This window comes from Tachyglossus aculeatus, chromosome 20 (genome assembly GCF_015852505.1).
Source record: "Tachyglossus aculeatus isolate mTacAcu1 chromosome 20, mTacAcu1.pri, whole genome shotgun sequence".
Lineage (NCBI taxonomy): Eukaryota > Metazoa > Chordata > Mammalia > Monotremata > Tachyglossidae > Tachyglossus > Tachyglossus aculeatus.
The window spans coordinates 9,659,051-9,672,362 of NC_052085.1; the positions used below are offsets into that span (position 1 = coordinate 9,659,051).

The following is a 13,312-nucleotide window of genomic DNA, read 5'->3' on the forward strand; positions in this document are numbered from 1 at the left end:
GGCTGGTGGAGAGTGCTGGTGCACAAAAATAAGAAATGGATGGGAAACAATGACAGGTGCAAAAAAAAAAAGGCCAACATATGAGTGACAGGATGCTAAAGCCTGGAAAAATACTCTGAACCAATTATGAAATTAGTGACACTTTCCTCCTGGACATAGGCTTCATATAGACTCCAAGTCATCCATAGAAATTGCAATCAATTGCAACTCCCCTGTGACCATTTTAAGACCATCTCATACAAGAGCTTGGCTAGGATCTAGGGACCTCTCACTGAGAATCAGAGCAGTGCCCCACAGAGATGCAAAGGCAGTCAAAGAGATGACTTCGTACTGGACAGTAAGTGACATTTTGGGTGCTGTGAGTTTTGCTTGAAGGTGAGTGGATTTCCCTGTTGCCCAGGACAGAAAGTTAGCCAAGAAAGACACCCTCCCCTTTAGCCTCTCCTGGTTCCATCCAGGGACTTTTATTTTCAAGTTGAGCACTTGAGCAACTCCCCACTATGAATGTCGGGCCCAAGTTCCAAAATCCATTTGGTTCCGTGAGCCCTTTTCTGTCAAGAATAAAACCGTTACAGGCATGATGCAACTGTCTCCAAATTGAATAAAATATAATATGGCCCACTTTAAGCACCTTCCATTAAGGTAGGTTCTTATCTAACCTGGGGACTGTGTTCCTGAAGAACCTCACGTTCACAAAACCTCACACAACAGGATTTGTGCCTTGACTGTTCCTGCAAACATGCACTAAGCCATTTCTTTCAACACTGCATTGCAATGTATCCCGACAAGCATATGTTGCCTAATTCCTTAATAGCATTCTATGAAAAATGTGTAATGAAAACCCACATTATAAAAGAACCGTTATGCTATAATCATTCTTTTGACTAGGCGTGTGTGTGTGTGTGGGTGGGGGGGGGGTGTTCCTCTTTTTTCTATCAATTAATATAACATCTAGTGCAATTTTATTGTTCTTCTGAGGACAATAAATGTCTTTGTCTTTACTACCTTGACTACCAGAGCAAAAAAGAACATTCTCTTCCGAAGTGTGTGCCAAAACTGCTTCTTAATTTAGCAAGTAGGTGTCTTTCACCTCAAGACAGTCACTTCGAAAATGAAACTCTCAATCAGTCGACCCAAGAACAAGAATGACAATGTTTCTAAACTGAGGTGGGTTCATTTTTAGGAAGTTCTTATAAAATCAAACTAAAATATGTCCTTTATAAGTATTATAAAATCAAAATGACAAAAAAGACCTACACCCTCCATATTAGGAATTCAAGGCCAGTGCAGTCATTTTAACCACTCATTTTTAAGACATGTAATACTGAGCTTCTGTATCTGTTTCTAATTTAAACGATACAAATTTTTCAGCTTATAAGTAAAAATATAAAATTCACTGAGATTCATAACATACAAGTTTGCTAAGTTGTCAAGACTTAATAGATGAAACAAATTTGGTAATATAACAAAAAGCATTTACATTTAGCATTACCTATAGAAATACTACCAACAAAAAACAGCAGGGCAATTTTAACTTTCCCTCACTGAGGATGAAAGAAAAAGGATAAAAGAATAAAAGAGGGAGAATGTCCTCTCCTCTTTAAATTTCAAATCACCATAAACCTTAATCTCCTAAGCATAGTATCAAATAATAAAATATTTACTGCATGACTTAGCAAAAAACCCCAGGAATTTTGTGTCCTCAAATTTAAAAGAGAGGTCACTGTTTTGCCGCCAAAATAGAAACGAAGAACAACCTTTAAAAAGTAGTTCTGCTGATTTAGTTCTACCTCAGTTGATCTTCTAAAACTTGTACTTAAGCACAGAATTCAAATGACTCAAAAAAGCACTAAATTTTCAATTTAAATTACTAGCTTAATTATAATCTTAGCAAATTTACTTGCTGAAAACAAATTACCACCTTGCTCCATAAGATATTTGAGACATACTAGTAAATAGGTATTGTTATTAACATATGCTTCCTAGAGGGTTGGAAATTCAAATGGTGTCTGTTAAAAAAAAAACAAAAAACAACTCACCCCTACCCCTGCAATCCGCTAATGAACTTAGGTCTAAAAGCCTTACTACCAGCACACATACATACACATAAGTATATATGTTTATATCTCATGCAATAAATTAACACTAGCTTAAAATCTGATTGCATCATTACTCTCGCAGGCCAAGGAACTTTTTAAATGATATTTGATCTCCCCACCCTCAGTTTTAACAGTGGTTTTCGATTTCTTTTTATTAAATATGAGAGTGAATGCTTCAGTGAGTGACATTTTGACCTTAAGGGGTGAAAACATAAGTTTCCCAAATTATTCCTGGGAGTTCAGGTAAATCTAGAATGCAATCTTGGCCTAAGGAGTGAAATCTGAACAAGTATGGCTACTTCTTCACCAGCAGCGATTCAACAGTTTATTTGCTTGGTACAGGCTGCACCTGAAGCCATCTGGCTGTCCGTTTTCTGATGACTAATCCCCAAATATGTTAAATTAAACTCCGCAGAGAACAGGAAAGACCAATTTCCCCAACTGTCTTATATTTAGACTTAAACAATAAGCACGGATTATTTTAATGATCCTAAAAAGATTTCAATCATTAACCAAATGTTTCATTTGGAAGCAAAACTTTTCTTAATTTTCTTATTTCTCCTTATCCTTTATATTTAACAGGAATAACAATCACGCAGGCTAACATCCAAAAACAAAGAATTTCAAACGCTGGAAAAAAAAAAAAACATGGGCAGCTCAAGTATTTATATACCCTTGATAAGGCAGTTTCATAATGGCCTCCAAATATACCTGATAATTGCTTCCTAAAACAGGATTTTTAAAGTTGTTAAAGATAGTGCAGTAAAATCTAACCGACATATAAATTACCTCCGCCAATTTTAAGAAAGAAATAGAAGCATTCTTATGGCTACTCTGCCACCTACGCAAGAACACTGAACGATTCCACATGAAAAAATGCTTCCCCTGTTTTCAAATGGAAACAGAATGGCTACTCCAAAGTCAGGATATCTTACCACTCATTTTGTTTTTACAGGAGCAACGGAAAAAGCCAAATCCAAATACACCCCGAAGGACACGTTAACAGCTTTAATTGGAGAATGCTTTCGTTTTTGCAAAGCTGGCTGAGGCAAAGCTCCTTTGACCGAGCCACATGATAACCATCACGTGACCTCCTGGGCAAACCCACAGACAAAAAGGCCCAATCTCCCAGTGGGCGAACAGCCCGTCATCCTACTGCATTTTGCCAAGACGAGCTTCTACTTTGAAGTTTGCCACATAAGCAAATCCAAAACCTTGTCAAAACAAGCTGCAAAAATACCCATTTCCAAAGAAAAACTGCCTCGCTTTGTGTTCATTTCCCTGCAGGAACACCTCAGTATCTGTGGATTACAATTTGCAGTTCAAGTCAGCATTTTTGCTTTTCTTTTTTTAAAAGCATTATTTACTCAGCATTTCGGTGGTGGCAAATACTGTTACTTTCATTTTTTTTTAACACAGTCTTTCAACTGTGTTTTTCAATAATGTCCCAAACACTTGACTATAGATTCTTATTAATCCCCCATCTCATTACTGCACAACAAACGTCTGAAACAAGTAAGGCATTGTGCTGATCATCCACTTCATGTGTCACCAGGGCCTCTCAAGGCTTATTAAGGTAGCAGGTTGTTCATTTCTCCCCATATATTATGCAAATCATAGGGACCCACTCTGAGCAAGATCCCTGGCATTTGCTTATTCTGGTCTCTGGTGATCCTTGAGAGTTTCTAGCCAGTGTTGGAAGGATCCAAAATGGGTTTTTTCTGGTCGGCTATCTGTTCCCTTCCATTTGTTGTCATCATTTAAAACATCTGTCCCCTTTTCGCCTCCATGCTCCAAATGAAAAACTGGCACTTATGTACAGTAAGTGCATGAACATGAATAGGTCCTTTTTATAATTGGCTTTTGCTTCTTCTTTAGCCTTTCTTCATTAAGTTTTGACATTTCCGTTGAGTTTCAGTTGGTGGATTTAAAATGCACTTACTGGGAAAGTACTTAGTGCATGTGTTTGGTAGAGGTGAAAAGGAGTGTGGCCTAGTGCAAAAAGCATGGGCCTGGGAAACCGAGGGCCTGGGTTCTAATTCCAGCTCTGCCACTTGTCTGCTGTGTGGCCCTGGGTAAATTACTTAACTTCTCTTAGCCTCAGTTCCCTCTTCTAGAAAATGGGGATTAAGATTGTGAGTCCTATGTGGGATGGTGACTGTATGCAACTCTATTACCTTGTATTTATTCCAGTTTTCAATATAGTGCCTGGCACGTAGTGTTTAACAAATACCATTGAAAAAAAAATCCTCACTAACCACCTAATCAGCAAAGGCTCCCTTTTCTGGGTGGAATTTGGGGAAAGTTTGGAATAAAACAAGAGAACTGGTCTGATGGATGGAAAGCGGGAGTCTGTTTCAGCCTTTTAAAATTCTCCAGGAAGAAGATTCCAAGTTGTGGGTGGTGATGAGGGGATTGCAGATTTTTTAAAATGGCATTTATTAAGCGTTTACTATGTGCAAAACACTGTTCTAAGCGCTGCGGTGGTTACAAGGCGATCAGGTTGTCCCACGGGGGGCTCACAGTCTTAATCCCCATTTTATAGATGAGGTAACTGAGGCACACAGAAATTAAGTGCAATTAAGTAAATTAAGTGACTTGCCCAAAGCCACACGGCTGACAACTGGCAGAGCTGGGATTTGAACCCACAACCTCTGACTCCAAAGCCCGTGCCACAGTGCTTCTTTGTTTAACAAAAGTGAGTGGGAAGGAAAAATGTCCAGATGGTACACTGGCTGAGGATTTCTAATCAATAAAACTTTAATCACTAAAGCTGAACGCAGAAATGGAAAGTCAACTAGACACCCATTTTGCTGATACAGACAACTGAAATTATCCTAAAGGCAGCTTTGAGGATTTTTGACAGATTGTCCTTTGCTTGTTGTCCTAATCACTCTTTTCAGCATTTCACATATTGGTTTTAAAAACCACTGGTGCAGTAGTTGTGCAAATACCAAGGCCTTGGGCCAAAAAGTTCAATCATTCCTTTAAGCTCAGATGACCACTAAGAATCAGGCAATGTTTCAGGGAGAAAGCACGACTCCAGAAAGGGGACAGAGACAGGGAATCCAAATTATAAGGATTTAGCAAAATAGAGGGGAGGTCTGTGTGGAGACTAACAAATATCACAATTATTTTTTATTTGTATTTATTACAAGCTTACTATGTGCCAGGCTCTGTACTAAGCACTGGCTGGGGTAGAAACATCATCATTACACTGGACTCAGTGCTTGTCCCACCTAGGACTCACAATCTGAATCCCCATTTTATTCACCTCTTCCTCAGCTCCACAGTTTTACGTACATATCTGTAATTCATTTATTTCTATTAATGTCTATTTCCCTCTCTAAATCCTAAGCTCACTGTGGGCAGGGAACATTTCTACCAACACTGTTATACTGTACTCTTCCAAGCACTTAGTAACAGTGCTGCGCACACAGTAAGCGCTCAACGAATATGATCAAATACGACTGGCTGATTACTATGTTCCAAGTACTATGTTAAGTGTTGGGATAGATACAAGACATTCAGATCAGACACCGGCCCTGTCTCAATTGAGGCTCAGTCTACGGGGAGGTAGAAGAGATATTTAAAGCCTCACATTGCAGTTGAGGAAACTGAGGGTGATTTGCCCCAAGTCACACTGTAGGTAAGTGGCAGAACCAGGATTAGAGCCCACGTTTCCTAAGTTCCAGGCCTGTGGTGTTTCCACTAAGCCACACTGCTTAGTCCCAGTTGTTACAATTTTCCCCAAAATGATAAAAGCATCCAAGCTTGTTTCTGCCTGTCCAGCTACTGCTGAAAGGGTTTTTCCCCTAAGCAGTGATGACTGGGGGAGGGAGGGACAGCCCAGTGGGCCCTTGAGAGAAGTGGTACCTCAGGATGCATGGCTGACCCCCCACCTGTGCTCTGCCTCTCCTTCACCAGCCATTTGGATGCCTCAAAGTACAATAATTGTAACTAACAAGATTAAAATTTAAAAGAATGAATTTACTCACTTAAAAGTTAGAATTTAACTTCGGCATTAAACAGGCAGGACTATTCCTTGCTAAGTGGTTTATTTACCAATCACTATTTTAAGACAAGGATTTATATCGACCCGTTTAGCAACTGCAGTGGCTATGAGATTAATCAGTATGGAACCTGCAGGTCATGCACACTTCTATTTTTAGCATTAGTAGAATGTGAACAATGATGACTCATTCCTGCTTTATTATTCCCCCAGTGTTTGGGGTTTACTGTTCCACATTAGGTTAACTGTGTCTAACTGAATCACCCACACTTTGACATCACACACACAACGATATGTGTTAGTGACGCAAACCTCAACACGATCAAATATAAAGGCCAGGGCAGTTGAAACAACTGAGTGCTTCTGACATAAGCAACACGATGATCTAATATAGACAGACTGCAGTAAATCAATAGCACCAGCTGAAGTCAAGAATCCTTCCACAAGTCTTTTGCAAAACAATTAGGACTCATCGGGTTTTATTTGAGGCTTCAGGTCTATGGTAATTACTGAAGGCACCACAAACCTATGTGTCTTTGTTTACTGTCAGGGCTTTTTCTTAGAAATCATGGAGGCTATGAGAAGATTAAAACAAATAAAGGGCATTCAGTTGAATTGTTTTGACAGGCAAAACACAATAACCCAATCCACAGGACACATGAGGCCTAGGGATTCAAGTCTCCTTGGCATGAGAAAGTGCTAGGAAATACAGACAGGGGAATTTGAGAAAGCTTTGGCACCCTTTGCTGCTCAGTCATTTCCTGCATGGAGGAAGCCCAAGAGTGGAGAGTAGCATATTACTTCAACCAATGGTCAACAGCATTTATTGAGCACTTTATAGGCAGAGCACTGTTCTAAGCACTTGGGGGAGCACAATACAGCAGAGTTGGCAGATGTGTTCCCTGCCTACAACAAGCTTTCAGTTTAGATGCCCAAAAGTCATAGATCCAAGTGCACAGATGATGCAGAAGGGAGAAGGAGCCTGGGAAAAGATGGCTTATTCATGGAAGGCTCTTGGAGGATTAAGCACTAGACTAAGCACTGGGAAAGAATGTGCCAGTGGGAATTAGACCGAACCTTGACTCTTGAGGGGCCCCCAATCAGAAAGCAGACAAGAGGCCTGGTAGCTCCTGGCCTCCAAACCCTATATCACCAAATGAGTCAATTTTACAAATGGAAAGATCCCTAAAAATCTTCACATTACTTGGCTTATTTTCCCCACAAGTCAGTTCTACTCTTAACGAATAGGCACTTTTCTTTGCACTATTATTTTTCTCAAAAGTAAAATTGAGCATAACAGATCAGGGGCAGAAAATAAAAGACTGAAACATTGTCTTAGCCACGACATCATGCCCATGGTGAGAGATTCATTTGAAACCAGAGGCAAACACTCAGTTCTCTCATAGTATAAGTTTTCACTGTTTTCGACCAGAAAATTTAGGGAATTAGGGAACATTCTTCTGATAACATGAAGCTCTTTTAGATACAATGTGAAGGGGTGCTGGAGGAAACGACTGCTTAGCTCATACTAAGTGCTTGATAAATGTCATTATTACTATTATTATGTGCATGTGTGCTTCATCGGAATGCACCAGTACTACAGCGTGAACTTTTTCTTAGAGCAGGATTTTGCAATAGTGCAAAACCCATGTTTTGGGAAAATAATAATAATAATAATAACAATAACAATAATAATAACAGCATTTGTTAAGTGCTTACTTAGATGCCAAGCACCGTACTAATCGCTGGGGTAGATACAAGATGATCACGTCCCACATGGGGATCAAAATCCAAGCAGGAGGGAGAATAGGTATTGAATCCCCATTATGTAGATGAAGGAACTGGGGCACAGAGAAGTTAAGTGATTTGTCCAAGGTCGCACAGCACATAAGAGGCTGAGCCAGGATTAAAACCCAGGGCCTCTGATTCCCAGGCCCATGCTCTTTCCACTAAGCCACTCTGTTTATTACAGCAATTTATTACAGGAACATGGCACCCTTCTAATTTCCTATCCTGGCTAGCTAGAGAAAAGAGAGTAAAAAGTGTTGAAACAGTTGGAACTGTATCGGGCAAAGGGTAATAATTTAGTTTCTTAGATTGAGTGCTGAGGGAGTGTCCCGGGATGGTAACATTTTTACTCTCTAAAGCCTGCTCCCCTGAGAATATAAGAGTATGTTCTGCATAATTATGAAATCCCCAAACTGTCTGCTATATGAAAACGTGTTTCCTTTTGTTTTGAATCTACTGACCGCCAAGTTTAATTAATCACAGAATTTGGTGAACAACAATTCTGTATTTGCCCCATCCACATATTTCATGTTTTTATGGACTTCAACCCTATTATCCTTCTTTGTTGGCTCACAAGTTATTTCATAAAAGTCATTCATCTTTCCCAAATATTTTATCTCTGATGATTTTTTCCATACCGATGCATATATCTGCCACTAGTCAGAAACTCTTACTATGAATTAGTTCTGCTTTCCTGCATACATTGACATAGCTTAATTTTAGGACAAAAGCACACTGACACACACATACTCTCTCTCTCTCTCTCTCTCTCTCTAAGAAAATCAAAATTAATACGAAAAGGATCCATAATCTGGATTTAATAGCAAAAGTAGAAGTACGAAACCTTGCAAAAAGTTTTCAAAACTGATAAGGCCCACAAATTATGTGGCAATTCCTGACACTGCACTGGCTCTCAAAGTTTACCAGTGTCCTCCCTTCTGGATTTCCCCACATCTTCTGACCCATCTCCAGAGGACAGGAAAAATATAGCTCCTAATCACTACATGGACAACTGCTACATCCCAGGCATGATCTCCCAGAATTCTGTTTCAGGCAGAGCTGCGGAGAAATTTTCATTAGACTACCCTTCTGTTTTACTTTTAGGACAGGCTTGGGCTTCCTCAGGCATGATCTAAAATTCTGGTGCTTATTCCCACTGAGGTCTAGACAATAAAGTGATGGTAGATGGACTTGCCTGAGCTAGCTCACATAGAAGGTTGAATTTAATTCCCTAGTGATGTTTCCCCTACTTAAACCTTGAATGAAAAATTATGTAATTCCCAAGGGAATTAACCTTGGATCCCCAATCGTTCTTAATATGACTACCATTTATAACTTTTATCATGGCTAGTGCAACAGACACTATTCAACTAAATGAGGTTTAAAATCCAACAAGAAAAGCAAATTATTTGGCTAAACCAAGGAAGATCAAAACCTTACTTTCTGTGCTAAAAATCTATTTAAAAGTCACCCATTTTCATTAACTTAATAAAGTAGGTCATACTTCATTTTAAAAGTAAAAGAACTCATTAAGATAGCTTAAGTTTGTACATCTCTAGAGACTAACCATAGATTTTGTTTTTGATTCATTTCAGAGCTTGAAGTATTTGTGACTCACTACTTAGTATGCATATTCTCACTTTATTTTGAACACTACAACATTCTCAGAGTCACGTAACATGGTCCTTTTTTGGAAAGTACAATTTAATAGCCTCTAGCTGCAACCTGGGTCTATTATAAAATGTGCACAGGATGAGTCATCTTCATTCACTTAACCTATAATAGACTGAATTCATGAATGGATGATCTGATGTAATTCAATTCTGCAAATAGGACCCATTCATATATATCAAAACTAGTTTTCTGAATCACTCTAATGTAGCTGGATGTTTTCATTGTAGCCAAAAAAATTTGGAAAAGAGAAAGTGTTCACACAATGTCACCAATGCTTTGAAGAAGTGTGAGGAAACTGTTTTTAGATCATTATGCCTTGCTAAGAGATGACTGGTCAGACATACCCTCCCATACCAAGGCATGAAGCAGGAGAAGACTGAAGACCAACTTCAGTAAGTGAAAGTCACATGAAGTACTTAGATAATGAAGTATTTTTTTTTAAAAAAAGGGGAAATGGAATGTTTTATGACATATAGAAGAGTAAAGGAATAATCAAGATAATAATCAGAGTAATGGTGAGAAAGTTGTTTTAAATCAGAGCAGTTTGGCGACCTCTGACGAAAAGTTGGTTGTAATGATTCATTAAATTCTTAGAATTGCCAACATTCGATATCTTTAAAGCCCAACATAATTAGCATTCTTCACAAAAGATAAAGCTAGAAAGTACTTGTCAAAGCTAAACTTCAACCAATGAAAAATGGTAAAAGGTGAATGTTCCTTTCCCCATAGGATTGAGGTCTTAAAGATTTCATTTCTACTGTCTATGTTTTATAGGTGTTCAGTGTCTCCAACTTCTTTTCATGAAGTCTAAATTCAACCTTTGAATACTAAGTGGTTCTCTCTCTCACTCCCTAAATCAAAACAATAATTATAAAATTGGAAAGGAGCTGACACTTCTTTAAGTCTACATTGCCCGTTAATGCCCACACATTGGCATGAGCGTGGCACTGGCCAAAGCACCACTGGAGAAATGGTGGCATCTTAAAATCCTGTTGCATTTCTTCTGTTCCATATGTGTAAGCTCCTTGTGGGAAGGGAGCATGTCTACCAACTCTTGTATTATACTCTCCAAAGCACTTAATACAATCCTCTGCACACAGTAAGTGCTCAATAAATACCATGGATTGACAGAGAAAGTCTGTGCAGGCATCACCTCCCTCATATAATCTCGTCAGATCCAGGGGCATTAGCAATCAATGGTATTTCTTGAGCACTTACCATGTGCACAGCACTATATTAAGCACTTGAGAGTACAGTACAACAGGGTGGGAAGACACATTCCTTCCTTGCCCATGAGCTTACAGTCTAGAGGGAGGGACAGGGTCTCTATGATGGACCCTCAAGGGCCCTTCCTTGTAAGAGCCCTTGCTCTCCGGGTCCTGGTTCAGAAACCTCCCCAGGTGTGACTGGGGTACCTTGGGGCCGTTGTTGGAGACAGAATCCTGGGCTGGATGAACTGTGAGTCTGATTCAGGAAGGAAGGCACTCCTCAGGGCCTGATGCTCTCTTATGGTGCAATGGGAAGGCCAAACCACCTGGGCAGGGATCTTCTTGGAATCTACTGCTCCCAAGCCCACCAAATCAGAGAAATCCTGAAGGCGCCCCATTCCTGATGAGCCGGTAAACATCAGCAGAGTCCCCGAGATCAGACGGTTCATAACTCTTGGCCAGTCCCCGGGGCTTCTGATGCCTTCTGCACCATTCTGTCAGAGGGTAATTACCTGGGACCCTGAGAACTCAAGCCAGGGCAGCCCCTTGCTTTCCTGCCTTTAAAGCCCGAAGCCTATGACTTGAACACCTGTCATTACTGAATGAATACCCCACATTGCCAGGTTAACTACCCTTTATAAAGTCTCATCCTCAACAGTAAGGTGTATTACAGAAATGACTCAGGTATTACTATCTTTTTTTAATGGTATTTGTTAAGTGCTTACTATGTGCTAGGCACTGTTCTAAGTGCTAGGGTAAAATACAAGGTAATCAGGATGGACACGGTCTGTGTCCCCCAAGGGGGCATACAAGTCTTAATCCCCATTTTACAGATGAGGTTAACTGAGGCACAGAGAGTTAAGTGACTTGCCCAAGGTCACACAGCAGATAAGTGCCAAAGCTGGGACTAGAACTCAGGTCCCTGTGACTCCTGGCTTCCAGGCCCATGCTCTATCCACTAGGCCATGGTGCTCCTGAGGTCACAATACTTCTTTATCATCCCCTTATCCCATTTAGTATGATACACTTCCTGTTTCTTTTGCCCTCCCCAGCTGCAGTCCTTTAATGGGCCTTTTAGGGATGAGGCAAAACTTCTTCAGTGACCTCATGTCCAAATAGGCAAGTAGGAATGGTGCTTTCTCTTCCCCATTAACAAGGTGTTAGCTACTGTTTTACATCTGTTTCCCAGCACCTTTTGGCCTGACCTCTGACAAATCAAAATTTTCTTGGGAGGGTCTCTCCTCACACAAAGACACAAAACTACCCCAGAGACCTATCAAAACACACCCATCTTTTGCTGAAGTGATGGTTCAAATAATTGCTGAATCTGCTGTTTCCAACTAGTTTTAAAAAAAAGGGATACAACAAGTCACATACATCAGTAAACAAGGCCCAGATCCACAGAGCAAGCAAAGTAAGCCATTTTTTAATCTTTATGTTTGCATGCTTTCTTCAGCCTCTGTTGGGTTCCCTGTGGAAAGAAGGCCTACTGGAGATAGGAGTCCCCTGTCCTTGGCCTCCTGGCTAGTAATAATAATAATAATAATAATAACGGCATTTATTAAGCACTTACTATGTGCAAAGCACTGTTCTAAGCACTGGGGGATACAAGGTGACCAAGTTGACCCACGTGGGGCTCACAGTCTTAATCCCCATTTTACAGATGAGGTAACAGGCTCAGAGAAGTTAAGTGACTTGCCCAAAGTCACTTAGCTGACAATCGTCGGAGCCAGGATTCAAACCCATGACCTATGACTCCAAAGCCCGTGCTCTTTCCACTAAGCCACGCTGCTTCTCTAATGAGTAGAATGAGTAGTATTTACACAAAGATAAATTAAGTAACTTATTCAAGGTCACTTAGCAAGCAAGAGGCAGAGTCGACATTAGAACCCATGTCCTCTGACTCCCATGCCCACACACTCTGCACTAGGCCATACTTCTTTCATTTGATACAAAAATCAAAGCCAGAAACAGGCAGCGGAAGAGTGGCAAGAAAGGCATACCATTTCTCATTTCTGTCATTATGTTTGTGTGAAGCAGAATGAAGGGACAGGTCATTCTGTGGGATTAAGACTGTGAGCCCCCTGTGGGACAACCTGATCACCTTGTAACCTCCCCAGTGCTTAGAACAGTGCTTTGCACATAGTAAGTGCTTAATAAATGCCATTATTATTATTATTCTGTGATAAGCTCAGAGCTTAAACTGACTATACACTCAGTGTTAAAAGCTAGACTCCATACCTCCAAGACGGCTAAATATTAATTTCCCACAAAAAATAGCAACCACAAAGAACTCTTCAGAAATATTAAAAAGCCCTGCTGAAAACGGAAACCAAAATCCCCATTATAAACTGCATATAGAAATTTCTCTGTGATATTATACCAAATTCTATCTACACTTTGTCTTTGCAGACCAGGTCCAGTCCTCTGGCTTACTGTCATGCAACAGGGAGGGTAAGAATTTTTGCCTTCATTCTTGTCCCCATTTCTTCCCTTTCCTCCTCTTCCCCTCCATCTCTTCCTCTTTCTTT

The 13,312-nt window shown here is 40.1% G+C and overlaps 1 protein-coding gene across 4 annotated transcripts in view; it reads right to left on the bottom strand.

The window, feature by feature from the left end:
* FNDC3A (fibronectin type III domain containing 3A) overlaps positions 1 to 13,312 on the bottom strand; it is a 104,605-nt gene that overhangs the window by 36,366 nt on the left and 54,927 nt on the right. The window contains exon 1 of one of the 4 annotated variants that reach the window (XM_038761636.1): positions 3,035 to 3,123. The exons of the other annotated variants lie outside the window; for them this stretch is intronic. Within the exon in view, the coding sequence (XP_038617564.1) occupies positions 3,035 to 3,041 (7 nt within the window). The 5' untranslated portion in view covers positions 3,042 to 3,123. Of the gene's footprint in view, positions 1 to 3,034; positions 3,124 to 13,312 lie in introns of those variants that run through there. 4 annotated transcript variants of the gene reach the window in all.